The sequence below is a fragment of the Schistocerca nitens genome, chromosome 3 (assembly GCF_023898315.1).
Source record: "Schistocerca nitens isolate TAMUIC-IGC-003100 chromosome 3, iqSchNite1.1, whole genome shotgun sequence".
Classification (NCBI taxonomy): Eukaryota; Metazoa; Arthropoda; class Insecta; order Orthoptera; family Acrididae; genus Schistocerca; species Schistocerca nitens.
Window position 1 is genome coordinate 171,247,274 of NC_064616.1, and position 26,188 is coordinate 171,273,461.

The window sequence follows — 26,188 nt, forward strand, 5'->3', positions numbered from 1 at the left end:
AGGTACGACAGGATCGGAAGTGTGCGCGGCGTGGTTTCCAGGAGCTCAGCATACTACAGTGTCTCGCCGTTTGCGGAAATGCGACGCTGTGAAAAGTGCGGACTCGACAGTGGACCGCGTTACCGGCGAGTTGCACGTACGTGTGCGAGATAAGGGACGGTGTGGGATGTCGGCGGAAGGAGACGGTCGAGCTGCGGCGGAGCGGCGGTGAAGCAGCGGGGCGAGCGGCGCGGCGACACTGCGTGCGGCGGGGGCGGAGGCGGAGGCGGAGGCGGAGGCGGCAGCCGCGGGGAGGCGCGGCAGTGGCCGCGGCCGCACCTGGCCGGGCCGGCGCGCGCGCGCGGGCCGCCGCCACGGCGCCGAGGACGCCCGCTACATACACCTCAGCTTCTGCCTGCTCGCGCACCTCGCCTCCTTCGAGCAGGTAATCCGCCCACTCCCCCACTCACAGCCACCACCGTTCCAGCTCAAAAATACTTCTGTTCGGCGTACTCGAAAAACACCGTCGTGGAACCACCGAAAGTTGTAATGTGTAGTTGTTGCTGAGTCTTCCGGGCAGTGTGACCGTGGTCGAAGAAACTTTTCGGCTCCTGACGTTTCGTCCAGGACATCTCCGGAGCTACTCGTGGCGACGCTGAGTCTTGCCGACTGAAGGTTTGGACGTCGGAGAGCGATATTCAGAATGACAAATATTGAACTACCGGGTATCAAAAAGTCAGTATAAATTTGGAAACTGAATAAATCACGGAATAATGTAGATAGAGAGGTACAAATTGACACACATGCTTGGAATGACATGGGGTTTCATTAGAACCAAAAAAATACAAATGTTCAAAAAATGTCCGACAGATGGCGCTCCATCTGATCAGAATAGCAATAATTAGCATAACGAAGTAAGACAAAACAAAGATGATGTTCTTTACAGGAAATGCTCAATATGTCCACCATCATTCCTCAACAATAGCTGTAGTCGAGGAATAATGTTGTGAACAGCACTGTAAAGCATGTCCGGAGTTACGGTGAGGCATTGGCGTCGAATGTTGTCTTTCAGCATACCTAGAGATGTCGGTCGATCACGATACACTTGCGACTTCAGGTAACCCCAAAGCCAATAATCGCACGGACTGAGGTCTGGGGACCTGGGAGGCCAAGCATGACGAAAGTGGCGGCTGAGCACACGACCATCACCAAACGACGCGCGCAAGAGATCTTTCACGCGTCTAGCAATATGGGGTGGAGCGCCATCCTGCATAAACATCGTACGTTCCAGCAGGTGTTTATCAGCCACGCTGGGGATGATGCGATTCTGTAACATAACGGCGTACCTCTCACTCGTCACGGTAGCAGTGCTGACGTTTTGCTGTCCAGCGCCATCTGTCGGACATTTTGTGAACTTTTTTTGTTCTAATAAAACCCCATGTCATTCCAAGCATATGTGTCAATTTTTACCTCTCTATCTACATTACTTTATTAAGTTTTCAAATTTATACTGACTTTTTGATCACCCGGTATATGAAAGAAACGTAAATTATTTACAAACTATGGCGTGCACACACTTTATTCTACATGTAAACGTCACTAAAGATATTCGGATTTTGATTATGACATGTTCGGTATGCCTGCCATCATTGGCGATGATGTGGCGTAGACGAACAACGAAACTCTGCATGATCCGCTGAAGTTTTCGAACATCGATGCTGTCGATGACCTCCTGAATGGTTGTGTTAAGCGCAACAATGTTTATGGGGTTATTGCTGTACACCTTGTCTTTAATACAGCCCCACAAAAAGGAGTCGCAAGTGTACAGATCCAGAGAAGATGGTGACCAATCGAGGTCCATGCCCGCGGCCTCTGCGTACCGCAGAGCCAGAATGCGGTCCCTAAAGTGCTCCTCAAGGAGATCAAACACTCCTTCGATGGGGTCGAGCTCCGTCTTGCATGAACCACATCTTGTCGAAATCAGGGTCACATTCGATAATGGGGATGAAATCATCTTCCAAAATCTTCACGTGCCGTTGGGTAGTCAGCTTGCCTACAAGGAATATCGCACCGATTATTCCGTGACTGGACATTGCACGCCACACAGTCACCCGTTGAGGATAACGAGATTTCTCGACAGCGAAATGCGGGTTCTCAGTCCTCAAAATGCACCAATTTTGCTTATTGACGAACCCATCCAAATTAGTGGGCTTGGTCGCTAAACCAAACCATACATACCATACTAAATCCCATCGTGTCCCGTGACCAACCGTGCAGTTTGATAGTGCTAACGCAAACCGTTCAGAAGTTATGACGATTTTATTTCATATAGTTCAACAATTGTCACCCTGTAAATAGTAGGTAAAGTGGGTGTGTTCGAGTATACACGTGATCAGCAGAAATAATGTTTGTCGAAGATAAAACGTAATTGTCGATTGTCGCCTGTCAGTGATAAAACTATCGATTCTGCAGAGCCGTTGTCCATGTATCATTGAACTTCTTCTTTTCTGTTAAAATTATCACTAGGCTTGTATATGTCGATGGCTTCTCTACTACTCGTGGATAATATTTTGCCATAGTAGATAAAATTCTGGTTTCGGGAAACTTCACTTCATGATTTCCTGACTGAAGAGCATTCTATGCTACAGCTGGTTTTTCTGTTTTCCGTAGTCGGCAAAAACTTTTATGTGATTTTAGCCTTGTACTTGACGGTACCGGTTTGTCGATGATACATTCGTGGTTTTGACACATGGTAAAAAAGCTTTAGAAGAATTCTTTTGTTATTTCGTGTAAATCTAGAAATCTAATTTACCGTGGAGATGGAAAAACACATGGCATTATCCTTCTTGGATGTTTTAGTTGTGTGAAAGGCTGACGGAAGGTTGAAATACAAGGTTTTCCGGGAAATCAGATCAACGGATAGATATTTGGATAAGAACTCCAACCATCATCCGCAACAAGAGAGAGGTGCCATTAAAAGTCTTGTTCACAGAGCCAAAAGGATTTATACCCGGAACATCTGAAGCAGGCGTCCGAGAAGAATGACTATTCAGACAAAGAAGTAAATAGGTTCTTCGACCGAAAAACTGTAGGAAAAAAGGCAACGATAAAACACAGCGATCAAGAAAGTAACTTATCAGCTCGGCAAGGTTTACGCCAACATGATAACAGACGGTTTTTAGACCAACTAAGAAAATATGTCAATTCCTAAGACCTGTAAAGGACAAACATCTTCCTCTGTCAGCGACTGGAGTATATAAAACCCTATCTACTTGTGGAAAGGTCTACATTAGAACTATAGAGAGACACGTGAATACAAGACTGAATAATATAGAAGTCTTTCCCGACTATGGAAAACGGAAAATTCATCTACAGAAGCTCTTCAGTCAAGAAATCATGAACTAAAGTTTTCTGAAACCAAAATTTTATCCACCATGACAAACTATTATTCACGACTATACAGAGGCGCCATCGAAATATAAGAGCACACAGATAATTTTAACAGAAAAGAAGAAGTCATGAAACTCAGCGACATATGACAGTCGCTCTGCAGAATCGATAGATAAATTTCTACTCTTGACCTGCGACAAACGATAGTTACGCTTTATCTCTGACAAAGAAGATTGGGAGGTGTGTTTCGGGTGAGAACTTACGTCACCCTAAAGGTAGGACTGGAGCCTCGTATACACTCATGCTTGTAAATTAAGGATAATTGCAAAATGTGGTGCCACACAACGTGGCACTACACAAAACTGGCGCTAATAGCATAGGCACATAGGAGACACACACGACACAGATCTGTAAGTCCACGGCATTGGTGATAAGTTGAGAAAACCGTCCCGAAACACATGTGCTACAAAACGCCACTTTTTCCTGCGCATGTACCCCGACATCAATACGGGATATGATCACCATGCACACGTACGCAGGCCACACAACGGGTTGGCATACTCTAGATCAGGTGGTCTAGCAGCTACTCAGGTATAGCCTCCCATTCTTGCACCAGTGCCTGTCGGAGCTCCTGAAGTGGCGTAGGGGTTTGAAGACGTGCAGCGATACGTCGTTCGAGAGCATCCCAGACGTGCTCGATGGGGTTTAGGGCTGGAGAAGAGGCATGCCATTCCATTCGCCTGATCTTCTGTTGCAGGGTACTCCTCCACGATGGCAGCTCGGTAGGGCCGTGCGTTATCATCCATCAGGAGGAAGGTAGGACCCACTGCACCCCTGAAAAGGCGGACATAGTGGTGGAAAATGACGTTCCGATACACCTGACCTGTTGCAGTTTCTCTGTCAAAGACATGCAGGGGTGTACGTGCACCAATCATAATCCCACCCCACACCATCAACCACGACCTCCATACAGGTCCCTTTCAAGGACATTAAGGGGTTGGTATCTGGTTCCTCGTTCACGCCAGATGAAAACCCGGCGAGAAACACTGTTCAGACTACACCCGGACTCGTCCGTGAACATAACCTGGGACCACTGTTCCAATGACCATGTACTGAATCTTGACACCAGGCTTTACGGGCTCTCCTGTGACCAGGGGTCAGTGGAATACACCTTGCAGGTCTCCGGGCGAATAAACCATGTCTGTTCAGTTATCTGTAGACTGTGTGTCTGGATACAACTGTTCCAGTGGCTGCGGTAAGGTCCCGAGGAAGGCTACGTGCAGTACTCCGTGGCCGTCTGCGGGCACTAATGGTGAGAGATCGGTCTTCGTATGGTGCTGCACACTACGGATGTCCCGTACTGTAGCGTCTGGACACGTTTCCTGTCTACTGGAATCGTTGCCATTATCTTGAGGTCACACTTTGTGGCACACGGAGGGCCCATGCTACGACCTGCAGTGTTTGACCAGCCTCCAGTCGGACTAGTATTCTACCCCTCATGACGTCATCAATATGTGTTCTTGAAATCGTCGCACGTACGAATGGCGCAGTCACAAAAAAGACAGGGTGGGTCAACGCTTTAAAGTAAAAATATATAAACTCACACAAATGACTATTTCTTGCGAAGGTATCCCTGTCACGTGTGTTTGACAGATAGTGACACATTCTTGCGTTTGCCAAATCAAGACGAATCTACCGGATTTCACAAAAAATGGGAATTGTAAGTGCTTCGTTATCTTCAAATACATGTCATATTATTGTCACCCATAATGAGCTTTTGTAAATGCTTCCAGCGATGCGTAACATGCTACGAACAAGATGATAATTCCTACTTCTAACTTGAACGTAAGAAAGTCTGACATTTTCCTCGAAGTGTCACAATTTCTTGAAACATGCATATGTCGAACAACTACTTTTTCCTGTATTGTGTAAAGGTGAATAACTGAGTCTCACTACTCTATGTACGATTTAACTATGACAACATTTTAAATTTAGGCTACTGTGTTTGTTTTGATTTCCTTTTTAGTTTTCTAGCTTGGAAGATAACACTAACAATATACTGCTCTTAATAAGAAGGATTATAGCTTGACATTTAGGCTAGAGACCCACCGAAAGGACCTGTCGAGCACGGCTAGTGGCCGTAATCGCATGTGGCCGTTAGTCACACTACTGTGAATGGCGTGTAACCGACAGAAGCGGCGTTCGGGTCGGTCGCACGTACTGTACAACTAACTGCCCCGGGGGATAGAACACTATTGATGTCAACACGAATAAACTGACTACTGCGGGAAGTCCCACGTCACACGTCACACGCCAAACAGAGTAAAGAAGATTTGCGGGTTGGATTGGAATGACAACAGTTAGTCATAGTTATGAAATTCGAATACACCACGTCTAGCCGGCCGGAGTGGCCGAGCGGTTCTAGGCGCTGCAGTCTGGAACCGCGCGACCGCTACGGTCGCGGGTTCGAATCCTGCCTCGGGCATGGATGTGTGTGATGTCCTTAGGTTAGTTAGGTTTAAGTAGTTCTACGTTCTAGGGGACTGATGACCACAGAAATAAGTCCCATAGTGCTCAGAGCCATTTTGAACACCACGTCTGTCAGTGCAGTTGCGGAAACCCTTTATCTACAATGAACACAATATTTTTGAAGCAGATGTGATTGTTTTGAAAATACACTGAAGAGCCAAAGAAACTGGTACACCTGCCTAATATCGTGTAGGGCACCCGCGAGCACGCAGAAGTGTCACAACACGACGTTGCATGGATCGACTAATGTCTAAAGTAGTGCTGGAGGGAATCGCCACCATGAATCCTGCAGGGCTGTCCATAAATCCGTAAGAGTTCGAGGGTGTGGATATCTCTTCGGAACAGCACGTTGAAAGGCATCCCAGACATGTTCAATAATGTTCATGTCTGGGGAGTTCGCTGGACAGCGGACGTGCTCAAACTCAGAAGAGTGTTTCTGGAGCCACTCTGTAGTAATTCTGGACGTGTGGCGTGTCACATTTCCCTGCTGGAATTGCCCAAGTCCGTCGGAATGCACAATGGACATGAACGGATGCAGATGATCAGACAGGATGCTTACGTCTTACGTACGTGTCACCTGTCAAGAGTCGTATCTAGACGTATCAAGGGTCCCATATCACTCCTACTGCACACGCCCCACACCGTGACTTGCAGGGTCCATGGATCCATGAGATTATCTCAATACCCGTACACGTCCATCCGCTCGACACAATTTGAAACGAGACTCATCTGACCAGGCAACACGTGTCCAGTCATCAAGAGTCCAATGTCGGTGTTGACGGGCCCACGCGAGACGTAATGCTCTGCGCCGTGCAGTCACTAAGGGTACGCGAGTGGTCATTCGGCTCCGAAAACCCACATCGATGATGTTTCGTTGAATGCTTCGCACGCTGACACTTGTTGATGGCCCAGCATCGAAATCTGCAGCAGTTTGCGGAAGGGTTGCACTTCGGTCACGTTGAATGATTCTTTTCAGTCGTCGTTGGTCCCGGTATTGCAGGATATTTTTCTGGCCGCAGCATTGTCGGAGACTTGATGTTTTACCAGATTCCTGATATTCACGGTACACTCGTGAAATGGTCGTACGGGAAAATCCCCACTTCATCGCTACCTCGGAGATGCTTGTCCCATCCCTCGTGCGCCGACTATAACACCACGTTCAAACTCACTTAAATCTTGGTAAGCTTGCATTGTAGCAGCAATAACCGATCTAGCAACTGCGCCAGACACTTGTTGTCTTACATAGGCGTTGCCGACCGCAACGCCGTATTCTGCCTGTTTACATATTTCCGTATTTGAATACGCATGCTTATACCAGTTTCTTTGGCCCTTCATTGTGTATTTGTGAATAATTTGCTGGATGTGGACACTAAGTAGATATTTGTACTATAATAATTGCGTGTGGCCGAAGACCTGGTGCATCTCTTTCTATTGGACGACACTTCGGCGACTTCCGTGTCCCTAACCCACCCGAGTTTTTCTAACCGGGGAAAGTGAGCTACTGTTTAAAAGGGAATCCGAACAACGTGTCATTCGTGGCGACTCCTCACATCTTTCAGAAAATTTCCATCGTCTGCCCAGGATTCGAATACGCAGCCTCTCGGTTTCAAATCACTCGCTTTACCAATAGACCAATAGGCCCAACTATTTGTAACTGAAATGCTTTTAGCTATCTTTCATAGAGTGAAAAATCTCTTATGAGTAGGGATATTATTTAGAAATGTATGCTTTGACAGAAACACGTCACTGAGATGTTTTTTTGCGCCTTTTGTACTGATTTAAGTAATTGAAATGGCCACGTCTAGTTGATATATAAATGGGCAAACGATGTTAATACGTTCTTTTATGGTTTTATCACTGAAGGTACAGATGTACGATTAAAATAATCGTGAATCTTACTGACAGAATAAAACAGTGTGCCGAACAGGAATTCAAACCCGTAACCTTGTGTTTCATGCGCAATGTTTTTATCTACTGAGCTATCCGAGCACGACTAACGATCCTTCCCTGCAGCTTTACTTCCACCAGTACCTTTCTCCTTCGTTCCAAATTAAAATGATAGTAGCTACGTAGCTTAAAGTGAACACTCAATTTTCACCGTGGCGTATCCTGAAGCTATAGCTGTTATACATTCCCTTTATTTGATCCGTTAGTCGAAAGATGCGATACTCATTGTTACGAAGTAGATGACGTACCGTCTTCATTGCGTAAGTAAAGGAAGGGTACACCAACAGCATCCTTTGTGAAATATGTAAGCAACAGGGTCGGTGTCGAATTCCATCGGTTTCATTTCTACATCTACGACGGCGTACAGGACGGACAACAGAGATGTTCTCTGGCCCTTCCTTAGTTCGAGATCGACAGCGTTCTTGATGCACATTGTTATCTGTAGCATTGTTAGCCGCACGCGACGAGCCACTTCGGCAAGTTTCCAGCCTCCGATGTAGACACACCCGACACGATGCTCTAGAGTTTGAATCCCTACGCAGTTTTTACTTTCTTGTTCTAGATATCATTTTCCTCTGTCTCCACTTTGTGCGATAAATTTGGAAATTATTTTCATTCGGTTATCGTGAACTGCTTCTATACAAAGTGATCTGGTCACGGCGTCCTCAAAATAATTGAAACACTTATGACCAATAAAAGAAATCTTGTTTTTGGTATACACCTCTCCTTATTCTGACGTTTGTGTACAGAACACACGGAAAGTGACACGGCCGACTGTTTTACTGTGCAGGACCTGCAGAGCGAGATCGAGAGCCACCGCGATGTGTTCGCGTCGCTCAACGGGACGGGCCGCAAGCTGCTCAGCAGCCTCGCCTCGCAGGACGACGCCGTCATGCTGCAGCGCCGCCTCGACGAGATGAATCAGCGCTGGCACCACCTCAAGGCCAAGAGCATGGCCATCAGGTACGCGCCAGCCACCAGCCTGCTGCAGCTTGTCCCAATATGTCTCCGCTCGCTGTGCCCCCCCCCCCCCCCGCGCCTTTTTCGGCAGGCTGTCCGCCTACGCCAGTCCGTCGCCCCCCCCCCCCCCTTTCCCTCCTTGCCCTTTCAACTGTCCCCTCTTCCATCCACTCTCTTCTGTCTGTGTAGTCAGTTGCCTGCCCACGCGTACCACTGCAGTTGTCGAACATGTTGTTGTTGTGGTCTTCAGTCCTGAGACTGGTTTGATGCAGCTCTCCATGCTACTCTATCCTGTGCAAGCTTTTTCATCTCCCAGTACCTACTGCAACCTACATCCTTCTGAATCTGCTTAGTGTATTCATCTCTTGGTCTCCCTCTACGATTTTTACCCTCCACGCTGCCCTCCAATACTAAATTGGTGATCCCTTGATGCCTCAGAACATGTCCTACCAACCGATCCCTTCTTCTGGTCAAGTTGTGCCACAAACTCCTCTTCTCCCCAATCCTATTCAATACTTCCTCATTAGTTATGTGATCTACCCATCTAATCTTCAGCATTCTTCTGTAGCACCACATTCCGAAAGCTTCTATTCTCTTCTTGTCTAAACTATTTATCGTCCATGTTTCACTTCCATACATAGCTACACTCCATACAAATACTTTCAGAAACGACTTCCTAACACTTAAATCAATACTCGATGTTAACAAATTTCTCTTCTTCAGAAACGCTTTCCTTGCCATTGCCAGTCTACATTTTATATCCTCTCTACTTCGACCATCATCAGTTATGTTGCTCCCCAAATAGCAAAACTCCTTTACTACTTTAAGTGTCTCATTTCCTAATCTAATTCCATCAGCATCACCCGACTTAATTCGACTACATTCCATTATCCTCGTTTTGCTTTTGTTGATGTTCATCTTATATCCTCCTTTCAAGACACTGTCCATTCCGTTCAACTGCTCTTCCAAGTCCTTTGCTGTCTCTGATAGAATTACAATGTCATCGGCGAACCTCAAAGTTTTTATTTCTTCTCCATGGATTTTAATACCTGCTCCGAATTTTTCTTTTGTTTCCTTCACTGCTTGCTCAATATACAGATTGAATAACATCAGGGAGAGGCTACAACCCTGTCTCACTCCCTTCCCAACCACTGCTTCCCTTTCATGTCCCTCGACTCTTATAACTGCCATCTGGTTTCTGTACAAATTGTAAATAGTCTTTCGTTCCCTGTATTTTACCCCTGCCACCTTTAGAATTTGAAAGAGACTTTCCAGTCAACATTGTCAAAAGCTTTCTCTAAGTCTACAATTGCTAGAAACGTAGGTTTGCCTTTCCTTAATCTAGCTTCTAAGATAAGTTGTAGGGTCGGTATTGCCTCACGTGTTCCGATATTTCTACGGAATCCAAACTGATCTTCCCCGAGGTCGGCTTCTACCAGTTCTCGAACGTACGAATCTCAATTAACACTCAAATAATTCGTATTGAAAGGTCTTTATTGTGTTTCACCTCTCTGTGACTCTCTCAAACTGTGTTATTGTGTGTTTTCTAACGAAAATGTCAATTAAATGCTGGTCAACTATGGCGTGTGCACGGAAGAACACCTATGTATTTTGGAAATACAGGGTGTTAAGAAAAAATTCATTGAGTTCCAGAAGACTAAATCTTCTACACGAATGAAGGTAGACACTTAGCGTAAATATTAACTTCTGCATAGGACTTCCAAGTTTTTACAAGGGGTGTTCAACAAGTAATGGAATACATTTTTTTTTCTGAAAGCAGGTTGAATTTATTCAGGATTCCAAAACACCGTATTACTCAGTAATCTTGTGGCTACAAAACTCTGTTTTTCAACATTATCTCCGTTCAGTGTGACGGCCTTGCGCTGCCTTACTGCGAGGGCCTGTATGCACGCATGTTTCGGAGTCGTGAACCCATGTTTCATCGCCTGTAACGATGTTCGACAGAGAATTCTCACGATCAGCTTCGTAAAGCGCAAGCAGTCCCGAGAAGATGCTCCTTTGTTGCTCTTTATGGTCTTCTGCTAGGCGGCGAGGAAACCAGAGAGCACACACCTTTGAATATCCCAAGGGTAGGACGGGTGTGTGAGCACCACCAATAGAGACGTCAGCGAGGTGTTTGTTTGTGATCCGTCGATCACCTCTAATGAGTGTGTGCGCACGTTCCAACATTGCAGGAGTCACAGCTGAGATCGGACAGGTCTGAGCGACCCTGTTGCGACGATGACAGACTCGCCGCCCAACGACTCACCGTGCTTTTATTCACTGCCAGGTCTCTGTCGACATTCTGCAAGCACCTACGAATATCTCTGATGTTCTGGTTTTCCGTCACAGCTGTCTGCTTGGAGCGCACCTACGTCACAGACACCATTTTGAAGGCTGTGTATAGCGCCGCCACTTATCGGAACTTCACGAAACTACAGCGGCGGAAGCGGGAATATTCTGCGCTGTCCTACGACAAATTTCGCATTTTGTCAACCGAAACTGGCTGAGAAGAAAACGTGTTCAATTGCTTATTGAAGTCCCCTCGTATATTATAAATATATATCCGATTTTAATACGCTATATATTTTAACTGCAAACATATACAACCTTGAGGATCAAAGTTTTCGTTTAGTTTCTACAAGTATTCGATATACTCTCCACACTGGACGCACGACAAACTTCCAGACGATAGTCAAACGTATCCCATACTTTTGCCAGCATGTTTACAGTGTTAATTTTTTTCACCGCTCTCCCTACGCGGCGTCGCAGTTCACCTAACGGTTTTGAGAGGGTTACACATAGAGAATCTCCCACAACACCTCCCCCGCTCCTCCCCCCCCCCCAAAAAAATCACATTCCTTGAAACCAGCTGACTTTCTAGGCCAGTGGTGCAATGTGACACCATCACGCCCCTTATGCCCCATACCTATGCCGTTCTTTCAACGAAAATCACACTATCCAGTTGTTACTGAATTTCACGTGCTCCACTGGAAAACCTGAAACGACTTTTGTGGTTGTGTTACCGGCATTTCGACCTGACGCACGCCGGCCGCAGTGGCCGAGCGGTTCTAGGCGCTTCAGTCTGGAACCGCGCGACAGTTGCGGTTGCAGGTTCGAATCCTGCCTCGGGCATGGATGTGTGTGGTGTCCTTAGGTTAGTTAGATTTAAGTAGTTCTGAGTTCTCGCGGACTGATGACCTCAGATGTTAAGTCCCATAGTGCTCAGAGCCATTTGAACCATTTCAAACACAATATACAAAGACTCCAAACGAAGGAAACACAGGAAGAATAATAGGAAGAAACTAGAAGAGATATTGGAAGCAGGGAGAAACACAAGGAATGAAGATAATGTGGAAACTAAATGGGAGTCGTTGAAAACTGCCATCAGTGTATCTGCAGATGAGATACTGGAGAGAGAACAACGCAAAAAGGTGGTTAAGTGGTTCGACGAGAAATGCTTAACGGTAATACACGAGAGAAATGAAGCGAAACGGAAAATGTTGCAAAGGAACACGAGGTTAGCGGCAGAAGAATGCAGAGGAAAAGAGCGGATAAGCTCTATAGGGTAAAGAAAAGGCAGTATGAAAGAAGAAGGATGGAGCAGCTGGACGAAATGGGAGACAATGAAGAGATCAGAGGGTTCTATGAAAGAACAAGAGATTTGAAGAAAGGTTTCCAACCTCGAGCAGTTTTCTACAAGGATAAGGACGGAAATCTAATTGGAGATAAAAGCAAAGTCCTAGAAAGGTGGCAGAAGTATTTTACCGAACTGCTTGACGAGAAAGAAGGGGATAAAGAAGAAGGAACCGTGATTGAGAATGAAAGGGAACAGGACTCAGAATTGGAATCAGAGTTAGATGTAGAGGATCGGGGAGAGGAAGCAGTACCAGAGCTAGAGGAAGTGAAGAATGCTATCAAGAGCCTAAAAAGTAATAAAGCAGCAGGAGAAGACGGCATAGAGACCGAATTATTAAAATATGGAGGAAAGAAAAATGGAGGAGGCAGTCCATGAATTGATAAAGGAAATTTGGATAAGGGAGGTAATGCCTAAGGATTGGAAGATGGGAATTATGTGCCCGTTACATTAAAAAGGCGCCGGCCGAAGTGGCCGTGCGGTTAAAGGCGCTGCAGTCTGGAACCGCAAGACCGCTACGGTCGCAGGTTCGAATCCTGCCTCGGGCATGGATGTTTGTGATGTCCTTAGGTTAGTTAGGTTTAACTAGTTCTAAGTTCTACGGGACTAATGACCTCCGCAGTTGAGTCCCATAGTGCTCAGAGCCAGAGCCATTAAAAAGGCGACAAGTCAGAATTTAGCAATTGTCTCGGAATCACTCTTGGACGTAACATAAAAGATATTTAGTAAAATTTTAGCCTCCAGACTTGAAGAGATATTAGGGGAGTATCAGGCAGGATCTAGGAGGAACAGATCCACGATGGATCAGATATCTTTATTAAGAAAGTGCCAGAGAAGTTTTATGAGTATGACAAGCAACTACATCAGTTGTACATAGATTTTAAGCAAGCAGGAAGTAAATTATACAGATCATGAAAGAATTTAGAATCCCACTAAAACTGGTCAATTTAACAGGAATGACAATGAAAGCAACAGTGTGTAAAGTAAGAATAGAGCAAGAACTGTCTGGTGAATGCCGGCCGGTGTGGCCGAGCGGTTGTAGGCGCTTCAGTCTGGAACCGCGCGACCGCTACGGTCACAGGTTCGAATCCTGCCTCGGGCATGGATGTGTGTGATGTCCTTAGGTTAGTTAGGTTTAAGTAGTTCTAACTTCTAGGAACTAATGACCTCAGATGTTAAGTCCCATAGTGCTCAGAGCCATTTGAATTATTTTTTGTCTGGTGAATTCCAAGTACAGAGGGGGCTACAACAGGGAGATGTGATATCTACAATGCTATTTAATTTAGTTATAGAAAAGGTGATGCGGCAAATGCCGATAAACCCAGGAGGAACAATACTTAACTGTCAAGTTCAAGTGGTAGCATATGCGGATGACGAAGCATTAATGGCAAGGAATGTAGGGGAACTAAAGGGGGACCTACGATACGTTAGAGGAAGCAGCAAGAGAAGTAGGTTTAGAAGTATACATAAATAAAACAAAGTTCAAATGGCTCTGAGCACTATGGGACTTAACAGCTATGGTCATCAGTCCCCTAGAACTTAGAACTACTTAAATCTAACTAACCTAAGGACATCACACAACACCCAGCCATCACGAGGCAGAGAAAATCCCTGACCCCGCCGGGAATCGAACCCGGGAACCCGGGCGTGGGAAGCGAGAACGCTACCGCACGACCACGAGATGCGGGCAAACAAAACAAAGTATATGGTGTTGGAGGAGCCCAATATAAACAGATAAAAGAATTCAATAGTAATGAATAGGAAAGAATATGAAAGAGTGAAAGCATTTAAATATTTAGGTTCTGTAATAACAGAGGATAATAAAGTAACAGTAGAAATTCAAGAAAGGATAGCGATGGAAATCGTTGCTATTTTGCCTTGCTGATTGTATTTAATTCCAGGAATGTTAATAGGAATACAAAAATTAAAATATAACGACCATATTAAGACCTATAGTAATAAATGGATCAGAAGGGTATTGACATTAAAGGAGGAGAACACGTTATTGAGATGGGAAAGAAAGATACTGAGAAAGATTTTTAAAGCAGTTAGAGAGGAAGATGGCTGGAGAGTAAGGACAAATGTAGAACTACAAACACTTTTTGGGCAGATGGATATTGTTGTTAAAATTAACCAGGGAAGAATAAGAATTCCAAAAACTCGGAGTGTCTAGAAAGTTTTCATGGGAAAACCTGACGGGAGAAGAAGAGGTAGACCCAAGGAAAGATGGCTGGACGATATGGAAGAAGATCTAACGGCGATGGGAATAAGAAATTGGAGAAGGAAGGCGATGGACAGAGAAAAATGGAGGCAGGTGATACAGGAGGCCAAGTTTCTTCAAGGACTGTAGAGCCAACCAAGAAGGAAACCAGTTTCTGTGCTTCAGTATACCATCTTTAGGCCTTAACTAACGCTGATGGGGATAACTCCAATAGTATACACACTTCTGTCAGTGGCCAACATCTATGAATTGATTTTCGCAGAACATCAGTTACAACGATGTTGTGTCTCGAACCACAACTACCAACGATTTGGTAGTTAATGGTTGGAGACACAACATCGTTGTTACAGGTTTTCTGTGAAGACCAGTTCACAAATGTTGACCACTGATGGAATCGTGTATACGATTGGAGTTAACCCCCTCAGCCTCAGTTAAGACTTGAAGATGGTATACTGGATCACCGAAACTGGTAGCCATATAATCAATAACGTCGTAAGGACGGCTGTAGATGTTCCATTTTATTACAGAAGCTATTCTGTCTCAAGGAAATTTGTTTTATTCGAACTCCGATTGTTTTCAAGACTTCTGCAGTGAACCGAAGTTGAGGACACTAGTGTAATTATGCGGTTCTGTTCTTTTACCTTTCTCGTATACAGGAGTCATCCGTGCTTTTCTTCCAGTCACTAGGGACTTCGCACAGGGCGAAAGATTCGCAATAAATGCAATCTAAGTAAGGGGTCAATGCCGCAGACTACTCTCTGTAAAACCGAATTGGGATTCTATGTGGATCGTGTGACTTATTTGTTTTCAACTCTTTCAGTTTTTCTCTACTCCAGGGAGGCCTGTTTCTGTGTCAAACGACATTATGTTTGTTTGATCCTCAGGCGTCAATGACTTCTTAAATGTGAAATTTAAAACTTCGCACTTCCTTTGCTGGCTTCTATTGCCACCCAAGTTGGTCGACGAGTGACTGCATAGAAGCCTGTGACGCGATTAGTGATTTTACGTACGACCATAATTTTCTCGTGTTCTCGGCAAGATCTCTCGCTATGGTACGACGTTGAAAGTTGTTACATAGTTCGCGCATTGATCTTCCTACGGACGCACGAATTTCTACTAACGTTTGCCTGCCGACATTTGCACGTTCTTTTTTGAACCGAGAGTGCAACAGTCTGTTTTCTCATCATTTTCCGAATTTGATTGTTAAACCACGGATGGTCTTCATCGTTCTTAATCCACTTACTCGGCACTTACTCTTCAGAGCGCGTTTCACACTCAGTTTAAACTTCACCCATAATTGCTCTACGTTTGTCATATTGGACCAAAATCACGTCCATTCATTGTTTAAGTGAGATGTTAACAACTGCTTACCGGAGTTTTCTTCCAACCTTCATAATGGATTTATTAACTTTAGTAACGACTGTCACTATGATGGAATCACGATCATTAATCCATGCCCATGTACTCACTGTCGATGGTCAGACATGTTTAATACAAGGTCTGAAATATTTACATTGCGTATGGGTGTTGTCTAATTGTTCAAGGCAGTTTTCGGAAAAATGTTCAAAAATACTTCACAGCACTGTCTGTTCAACTTGCAGTGAACCTATAGATGTCCTCGGTTGACCACGGTTGGATATCCGTTTGACGTCGATGTCCACTAATACTGAGGAGGCCATCATACGTCAGTCCTTTGTTCGTGAATCGAGTTTCCATATTACGAAGTCCACATGTCACTCGATACTACCATAACGTAACTGTTTGCGTACATACTTGTGAAAATTGCAGTCAACGTGCGATCATTTAATTATTCTCTTAGACGTGTATGTTTGAGATGACTTTAAGAAACATACTAAAAATGGCTCCCCGTCCGTTGCATAAGTATCGGAAGCTATAAACTAAGCCCTAACCACCAGGGATAGGTGCTTTTAATGCGCTGTGCCCAAATCCACCCGTGTTGTTGATTGTTGGATAAGTGCGAACCGACAGAGAAACGTTAAATTTCAGTGCCATTAAATTGCAGAAGCGCCTTTGTTCGTTGTAATCTTCGAGCACTAGAGGCAGAGGATCAATACAGTTCTGATGATAAGCGCTGTTAAGTCAGGTTATTACGGCGGTATTCGACTCCGCTGGTTTACCGTTAGGCAAAAATAGCCTTCGTTCTATCCGAACAACAGTGTGTACAGGCTGTACTTTTTAAAGTGGATTGATAGGTTTTTTTCTTTCCATGCGTCAATGTATTAAATGTGGCTGAAGGAAAAAGTCGTTGTAAGACATGTTTAATCTTGAAGAAAAGCTTGTCCTTTCGATATTCTCATTCGGAGCTTATGGCAGAGCATGCTAAAACTAACAACCTTAAGTCTTAGTGATGGCAGTAACCACTTACTTCTACTAGTCTCAAAACAGCACGGCCTCATTTAATTCGTCAGTAAACTCGTATCTGATATCCGCGCGATATTGCACGTCAGTCTAGATTAATACGGAGTTTGAATATGATTTACATTTCAATTAAGTTGTTCTCAGAAGCGTATAATGTACATTTTACGAGAGCTTACGTATTACAATAACAGATGAAGTCAGTTGATTCTCTCTGCCAAGTTAGAACCGTCACATGGTGCAGAGTCGTGGAGAACTGGCTCGCACATACTATAAGCGCCAGAGTGTGCCATGAAACATTTTTATAACGACAACGTTTCCGGTGTATTGCTCAAATTGCTTCAAGCGTTGAGCCGTGGTCATTAAACCCTATAAATCCTATAAATTACCTATGAACCTGAGTACCCTAAAGTTCTCAACATCCCTAGTAACTAAGTCGTATGGTGCCAATGAGCTATAATGCAGTGCGCATAAGAGATAAAAGGATTTTCCATTTGTCTGAATGAATGTTGGAACTAAAATGTTCCTGTTTTGCATAAGACATAGAATACTTACTGTTGTGGCGTAACAAGCTAGTCACGCCACACTGAGGAGGAAGCCGAAAGGCACGCGTACACACACGCCGACTGGCGTCAAGTCTGGAACAGGATAAGTTATGTCTGCTATAAAGACAATACGTAGCTTTGGTATATACTTAACTTTTAATGCTTCCTTTGGTACATCTCTCTTGACTATACAAATGAGACTCGTAAGATACATGCACTGATACAATTGGCGCCTTGCTAAGTCGTAGCCATTAACTTAGCTGAAGGCTATTCTGTCTCTCGGCAAATGAGAGCAAAGGCTTCGTCCGTATAGTCGCTAGCAACGTCGTCGTACAACTGGGGCGAGTTATCGTACGTCTCTCGAGACCTGCCATGTGGTGGCGCTCGGTCTGCGATCACACAGTGGCGACACGCGGGTCCGACATGTACTAATGGACCGCGGCCGATTTAAGCTACCAGCTAGCAAGTGTGGTGTCTGGCAGTGACACCACACTTACACCAAACTGATAACTGCAGTTACTTTTTTGTTGTCTGTTATAATTTGCTTTTGTAGACCACTCTTCATAATCACGTAGTAAAAGCTATTTTTATTCTTTAATAAAGCTCCTCAGTAAGAGTCTATGTCTTAAGTCGTTGATAGATGTATGAAATGTGCGAATTATATAATTATTTTTTCTTATAACATCAGCGCGCAATAAATTTATACCTTACTCCAATTCTTAGGATATGGAAACGACTCTGTTACTGATTTTGCAGCTAAAATAAAAATATTATACATTTCATACTCGCAAGTCGTACTTTATGCCCCTATTTTAGAGCATACAGGTGGGTGGAATCCATGTTAACGTCTTGTTGTTATTACCCTAAGTGTGATATACTGTTGATTTTTTTGTTTTTTGTTTTTTGGAAATTTAGAAAGACTGAATTTAGCTGTTCACTTGCTCTACGAAGTACAACATACCATAAATAGTTTGCAGATCTTTTAGGCAGGGCTTCTACTTCGCAGTGGAAACTGAATTTGCCTTCACGCAAACTGCTTGCTCAAGTAAAATGCTACAAAGCTTGTGATATTTTGCCTGCAAAAGATATTGTGCTAGTTTGTGTGTTGAAGTTAGTCACGTGCGTTTCACCGCCGGCAGAATATCATTTCATGTGGTCAGACTGCGAAATGGACGAACAGACCGAACAGCAGGCGAAGAGAACAACGGATGGTGCAACAGTTAGAGCAAGGACGGCAATTCTGTATTAATCCGTTAGTCTAATGAACGACTGCATGTCTTTATTTAATTCTAGTCTGCTTCTGTTTACGTAGTGACTTAAGAGCGTGTTGCATATGCATGCACTGAGAAACGTGAAATTATTCCTTGCGTAATGGTACAGTTTGCGCGAGCCAACTGCAAGATCGCGAGGATTCATTTGCCATCGTAAATTGCTCGATTTAATCCGATTCTACATGTATTCTAAAACTTGATTTTTGGTGCCAAGATAGTTTAAAACTAACGAAATTGCCTCGTAAATTCTCAGCAGCAAATCCCCATGCACTTATCCCCGCCCCCCACCCCTCCCCCAGCCACGACTCCTTTTATCATGAACAAGTTTGTCTTCCCGATTACTGTGTCAAACCGAAACACCATAAAAGATATCACAGAAGAACACAAACTAAATTATTGTAAGCTACGTTCCTTAGATTCGGCAGTATAAAGTACCTGAGGCACCGTTCTCAGTAAATTTGGTTTAATGCGTGCTACATTGTCTGTTGCACTAACCATCAGCACCGTATTGCCACACAACAATATTGAAATGGTCCAGCTGCGATCGGCCGGGTCCTTTGGGCTCGTAAATAAAGTCCAGCATGGCTTGTGGTTTAGCCTGGTAATCCCAGTGAACTGTATTTAGCACGCAGAATTGCGACGATAAATTTCTCTACACCGAAATTCTGACTGCAGATGTCTCGCTTTTTTGCAAGTAATTAGTCTGCCAAAGAATGTTTGCAATTTCGCCACTCCATTCATTTCGAGAAGCATTTATTTGCGACAGCTACGGTTCGATTAAACTATATCCATGTTCTCGTATTGTTCGTAGAACTTACTGTTCCGTGTTGGTTACAAGTGATTCAATAACTCAGAATTTTGCGTAATAAGCTTGTACATACAGGGTGGTTATATTTAAACTTGAGCTGCTTGAGAGAGCCGCCATGAAAAACGAATGATCGTGGGACAATAATACTTCGCAGAAACATTTGTCGTATGGACATCAGTGATTGAAAGAAACATTTTAATTTGCACACGACGGTTTAACATTTGTTAATTGAGCACTAAGTTTACGTTCCAGGTTACAGAAGTTGCTCAATGTGACGACCATATGCATTCACGAGTACTGTGAAGCTTGTATGGATATCATTGTTTTCACAATTTTCGCAGAACTTACCGATCTGTGAACCGTGGAATGTTCAGCTGTCGTGTAACGGCCCATGCACTGCTTGAAGATCGCACATAGCGTCCAGCATTCTCAGCAGTGGCAACAGTAACTTCAACAACATGTGGCAAAATTGCCGGTCGGTCTCTCCCAGGATCAATTCCCAAATCTTACGAGCAGTTTCGCATTCTGTGATTAGGCGCTGATGTCAGCTGTTTGCGACACACAAAAATTTGTGCCGAACCAGTACTCGAACCCTTGATTTCCCGTAACCACTTCGGCTATCCGAGCTCGCCTCCAGGACCGATCCAGACTTCCATATGTCACGTAGTCTCAACCGTTATGCGCAAAAAATTGGTGATTCCCACACAAGGAAACAAATGTTATATCGTCATTTTAGAATGGTCATGCAAGCATGCATGTCTGAAGGACATTCTATTGCGGAGATGTTGTTATGGTCTTCAGTCCGAGGACTTCTCTATCCTTGTAGCGCTCTTCATCTTCGAATAACTGCTGCTACCTACATACTTTTGAATCTGCTTACTGTATTCATCTCTTTATCTCCCTCTACAATTTTTAACGTCTTCTACTGTATTTGTTACCCCGGTTCTAATCAACCGTTGCCTAATGCTCCCTCTGAAAGTCTCACCGACCTCTGGTTCTTTCAACTTATCTCGGTCCAACCTCCTTAATTTTCTACCTGTTTGCAGTTTCTTCAGTTTTAATTTACAGTTCATAACCAATAAATTGCGGCCAGAGTCCACACCTGCCCTTGGAAATATCTTACAATTTAAAATCTGGTTCCTATATCTCTGTCTAACCATTATATAATCAATCTGAAACCTTCCTTCTACGTATACAATATTTTACGACTCTTAAAACAAGTGCTAGCGATGATTAAATGCGCCATGTGACGGACTGCGCGGCTCCTCCCGCCAAAGGTTCAAGTCCTCCTTCGGGCATGGGTGTGTGTGTGTGTTTTGTTCTTAGCATAAGGTAGTTTAAGTTAGTTTAAGTAGTGCGTATAAGTCTAGGGACCGATGACCTCGCCCGCATCTCGTGGTCGTGCGGTAGCGTTCTCGCTTCCCACGCCCGGGTTCCCGGGTTCGATTCCCGGCGGGGTCAGGAATTTTCTCTGCCTCGTGATGGCTGGGTGTTGTGTGCTGTCCTTAGGTTAGTTAGGTTTAAGTAGTTCTAAGTTCTAGGGGACTTATGACCACAGCAGTTGAGTCCCATAGTGCTCAGAGCCATTTGAACCATTTGAACCGATGACCTCAGCAGTTTGGTCCCTTAAGAATTTACACACATTTGAACATTTGATGATTAAATTAGGGTGTGTTCAAAATTCTACCAGTCCATATTCACCTACTATTTTTCCTTCTCTTCCTTTTCCTACTATCGAATTCCAATCGCCCACATAATTAAATTTTCGTCTCTTTTAACTATCTGAATAATTTCTTTTATCTCATAATACATTTCTTTAATGTCTTCACCATCTGCGGAGGTTGTTAGCATGTAAACTTGTACTACTGTGGTACGGGTGGTCTTCGTGTCTATCTTGGCTGCGATAATGCGTCCACTATGCTGTTCAAGTTCGCTTACCTTTATTCTTATTTTCTTATTAATTGTTAAATCTACTCCTGCGTTACCCCTATTCGACCTTGTATTTATAGCCCTGCATTCCCCTCACTAGACGTCCTGTTCCTCCTGCCAACAAACGTCACTATATCTTACTTCAATCTATCCATTTCCCTTTTTAAATTTTCTAACCTACTTGTCCGATTAAGGGGTCTGACGTTCCACGTTTCGACCCGTAGGATACCAGTTTTCTTTCTCCTGATGACGACATCCTCCTGAGTAGTCCCCACCGGGATATCCGAATGGGAGACTATTTTACGTCCGGAATATTTTACTCAAGAGGACGCCATCATCATTTAACCATACATTAGAGCTACACGTCCTCGGGAAAAATTACGTCTGTAGTCTTCCTTTGCTAGCAGCCGTTCGCATTACCAGCACAGCAAGACCGTTTTCGTTGATTTTACAAGGCCATATCAGTCAATCATGCAGACTGTTGCGTAACTGTTGCAGACATGTCCTAAAGAAGAGACACCATTTTCATGCTACAGCCACTATGAATCAAGACGCAAAGGAATTAAGACATTATCTCTCGTTGCACATTAATTTATATCCGTGGGTCATGTCGAAAATTTTTGCTGGACCAAGATTCGAACCCGGTTGTCCTCCTTATTGAACAGATGCACTGACCACTACGCCATGTGGATACAGTGATCACCCCCTGTCAGACCCAAATTATCAACTTAACACCACACACTACTGATGTAGTGCCCCTGCTCGTTAGCCCATTTCGTGCAGAGGCAGTACTTCAGTGGTGTGTGGTGTAAGTTGAGAATTTGTTTTTGGCAGAAGGCGTGCTAGGGTAGTTCGTGCGGTTGTGGCGACTGTTGCGTCCGGACGCCGTAGTGGTCAGTGCATCTGCCCAGTAAGCAGGAGACCTGGGTTCGATTCTCAACTTAAACCTAACTAACCTAAGGACATCACACACATCCATGCTCGAGACAGGATTCGAACCTGCGACCGTAGCAGCAGCGCGGTTCCGGACTGAAGCGCCTAGAACCGCGTGGCCACCACGGCCGGCTGATTCTCAGTCTGGCACAAATTTGACTTGCCCCTTGGACGTAACGCAATGCCCACTGGCAGCTAATGGCTTTAATTCCGTTCTGTCTTGATCAGAAATCTTGCTTATTATGCATTTGTCATCTCGTAACAGTGATGGCGATCAGAATATAGCACACTTAATGCCTAAAAACAACCACTGGTGTAAGTAATATGACTATAATGTAGAATTATTCGAGTTGTGTGTGAGTCTTGGAGAACTTGTAAACTACTCAATTTCAGCCAGTGACATTTTCACTGAACAGCATGAGATCACAATCTCTGACTGTTTATTCTGATTTATTTGTTCGTGTCCAGTAGTTACCGAAATGCTCCAGGTGTAACCCGCATCGAATTCTTCCCACTGCCAATCACAATTGAACAAATAATTGCCACATATAATAATATATCCGCCGATGGAACATAAAACATCAGAATGAATGTTGTCAGACACCTAGCCATTGAATGCGTAGCATCATTCTCCATTTCATTTCAGGCGTGTAGTATTTTCTCAGATTTTCAGTGTAAAGCGTCTATGTTTCACTACCTTCGAGAGGATTGAGAACTCTACGCCTGGGCCTGCCCGTTACTTATTTCGTCGCATTTGATATCGTTTTATTTTCTCTGGTGGAAAACTCTCCAGTGACCTCGGTTTAAGGTAAACGTGACCAGAAACTAAGATTCCTTTGAATGCTGAAGTGCTTTAGTTGTTCCTTGGGAAAAAAAATAATTTCGCCAGGCGTCAGTGCTACTATCCTTCGCCAACAGAAAATGAGCAATTAATCGGTGATAACATGTGAAATATTTCATCTCGGTTAAGTAAAAAAATGTCTGTAACCATTTAAAATTACTATGTCCTAATTTTTTTATATACGGTTCCATACGGTTCCATGAGAAAGTTTCGACACTGTCAGGGAGTGTTGTGACGCAGTGGTGAGACAGTGGTCTAACATTCGAACGAACGGTGATTCAAATCCCCGTCTGGTGATACACATTTAAATCATCCTTGATTTCCTTGTACCGCATTAGCCAAATTTCGGGATGGTATGTCTGAAAGGGTTTTTCTGATTTCCTTCCTCAATCCGCGATTGTGCTCCATCTCTAATTATCTGGTCACCGACGTGACGTTAAACCCCATCTTCCTTCCTTTTTGGAATACTGTGTATCATACTGCTTCTACAAAATGTTGTTGTAAAACGTCTTTCATCCAGTCGCATGATGTGTCCAAGAAGGCATTTCTTCCACCACTTGACGTAGCTCTTTCACCTGGACACCGTCAAACCTTTGTCACTTAAGAATCAGCCACATGAAATTGAAATTTTGCTTCTTCAGTCTCTTGTACTTACTGTAACTTGGTTATTGAAGACTCATTAGTCTTTGTAAATCGCTGAGGTGGTGTAGTTGTAAGACACTTGACTCGCATTCAGAGAAACGAGATTGTAATCCTCGTCCGATCCCTAAGGTTTGCGTTTCCAAGAGCTCTGTAGTTCGGTTAAGGGGGGTAGCCGAAGTAATTTCTTCGAAAAGGACACTGCACATTTCCTTCACCATCGTTGACCAAACCGAGCTAGTGCTCCGTATTTAATGAAATCATCGTCGACTGGACTTTAGACCCTAATCTTCCTTCCTCTCTCTCCTACCCGTCAAAACCAACTACTTATTGTTGGGCTGCACTTACAGCGTGCGAATGGGTATACTGAGGTGACATTTTCCTAGCATGCGCAGCGCGGCTAAAATCAAGAAAATGTCTTTGTTAATGTTGGAATGATTTTTGTGTAGAGGAGCAAAAACATTGCTGACTTAATTTTTTATGTCCGCCTTGATAACCTTTAGCAACGGGATGTTTTGAGAGAATGAATCAAATATTCCTGTTTAATATCTACAACGTGTGTCAGTAGTGCTTAAAAACGAATTTCGCAACGTACTTATACATGTGGGTTTCATTTAATCCTCAGTATTTATTTAATTACTTTCGTAAGGGAAAGACTATTTCATATTATTCTGTAGCTTCATGCAAATGCTAGCTTACGATAAACGTTATTTAAATTGTAATAACTGTTTCCCGCAAGACTTTCGTGATGTATAACTAGTATCTGCCAAGGAAGTGTTAAACGTACCACTATGAAGCGCAGTAGTAAGATAGCGATAAAAAAATTGGGAATAGCAGTGAGGCTACCTGTACGTTGTCTATAGTGGACAGGCTAGCACTTCCCCCTTCCTCGTGGTACTCGAGAAAGTTGAGGGAGAAATTACTTTGAAGTGCTCTGTAAATGAACTGGAATTTTAAAAGTTCTGTACCAACGCAGAGGACGCGGTGACGCTTTCAAGAGACGACCAAGGATGAGTGAAATACCAAACAAGCGAAGAAAACTTTGCTAACAAAAGGCTGACAAGCATTAATGAAGATCAGATGAAATCACTGACATGTCCAATAACTATTCAAGCCATTATGCTCAAGAATATAACCTTTTTAAAGAAGAAAGTTCGAATTTTGCTGTTTATTGTTCATAAACACCAAATTAGTCATTGTGCAGAGTTATTAAATATTTTCGATCGCTTATTTAAGTCATAGTCATTAGCTGTTCACACGAGCGCAGCAGTTACTGGGTCCATAGCATAAAAAAGGGTGGAAACGATTGATTAAGTCACAGCTACATTAACGCATCGCACATGTATTAATATTCTCACAGTTTTAACGAATATGCAACTTGTACTCTACGCAACAATTTCTCTTAAGTTTTACACACAATCAAAACAATTAGCAAATTAATAAAACTGGACTAGGATAATTATCCATTACAGGAATCCAGAAGTAATCACGCTTTCAACATTGCTCAAATAACTAACCCTGACACTTATTTTGGAGCCGGCCGGAGTGACCGAGGGGTTCTAGGCGCTACAGTCTGGAATTGCGCGACCGCTACGGTCACAGGTTCGAATCCTGCCTGGGGCATGGATGTGTGTGGTGTCCTTAGGTTAGTTAGGTTTAAGTAGTTCTAAGTTCTAGGGGACTGATGACCTCAGAAGTTAAGTCCCATATTGCTCAGAGCCATTTGAACTTATTTTCGAACCTAACAGATCCTACAGAAATTCGAAAATTTACTTAAGTGGCATAAGAATGCAAGATGCATTCCCCGCAGAACCACTACGAGAATAACAGTAAGTTGTACAGAGTTTTTTGGACTTAACTCAGAAATAAACATTCGGGCCACGCTGGGTAGCCGCCATGTCTTAGGCGCCTTGCCACGGTTCGCGCGGCTCCCCCGTATGACGTTAGAGTCCTTCCTCGGGCATGGGTGTCTGTGTTGTCCTTAGCTTACGTTAGTTTAAGTTAGATTAAGTGGTGTGTAAGCCTAGGGACCGATGACCTCAGCAGTTTGGTCCCATAGGAACTTACCACAAATTAAAAAAAAAAAAAAGTTCGAAGTGGCTTGTTATTGAATTCACGAGTAAACATGGAGTAGAAGTAATATGTGGAACATTTCGTTCCCTTTTTGCGTAGCTTACTTAGGT

The 26,188-nt window shown here is 43.8% G+C and overlaps 1 protein-coding gene across 1 annotated transcript in view; it reads left to right on the forward strand.

Moving 5' to 3' along the window:
- Nucleotides 1-331: 331 nt before the first annotated feature.
- LOC126248111 (dystrophin-like) overlaps nucleotides 332-26,188 on the forward strand; it is a gene marked incomplete at its 5' end in the record, with an annotated part of 304,077 nt that continues 278,220 nt past the window's right edge. The window contains 2 exons of the mRNA XM_049948789.1: nucleotides 332-424; nucleotides 8,636-8,808. Coding sequence (XP_049804746.1) covers nucleotides 332-424; nucleotides 8,636-8,808 — 266 coding nt within the window. The remainder of the gene's footprint in view (nucleotides 425-8,635; nucleotides 8,809-26,188) is intronic.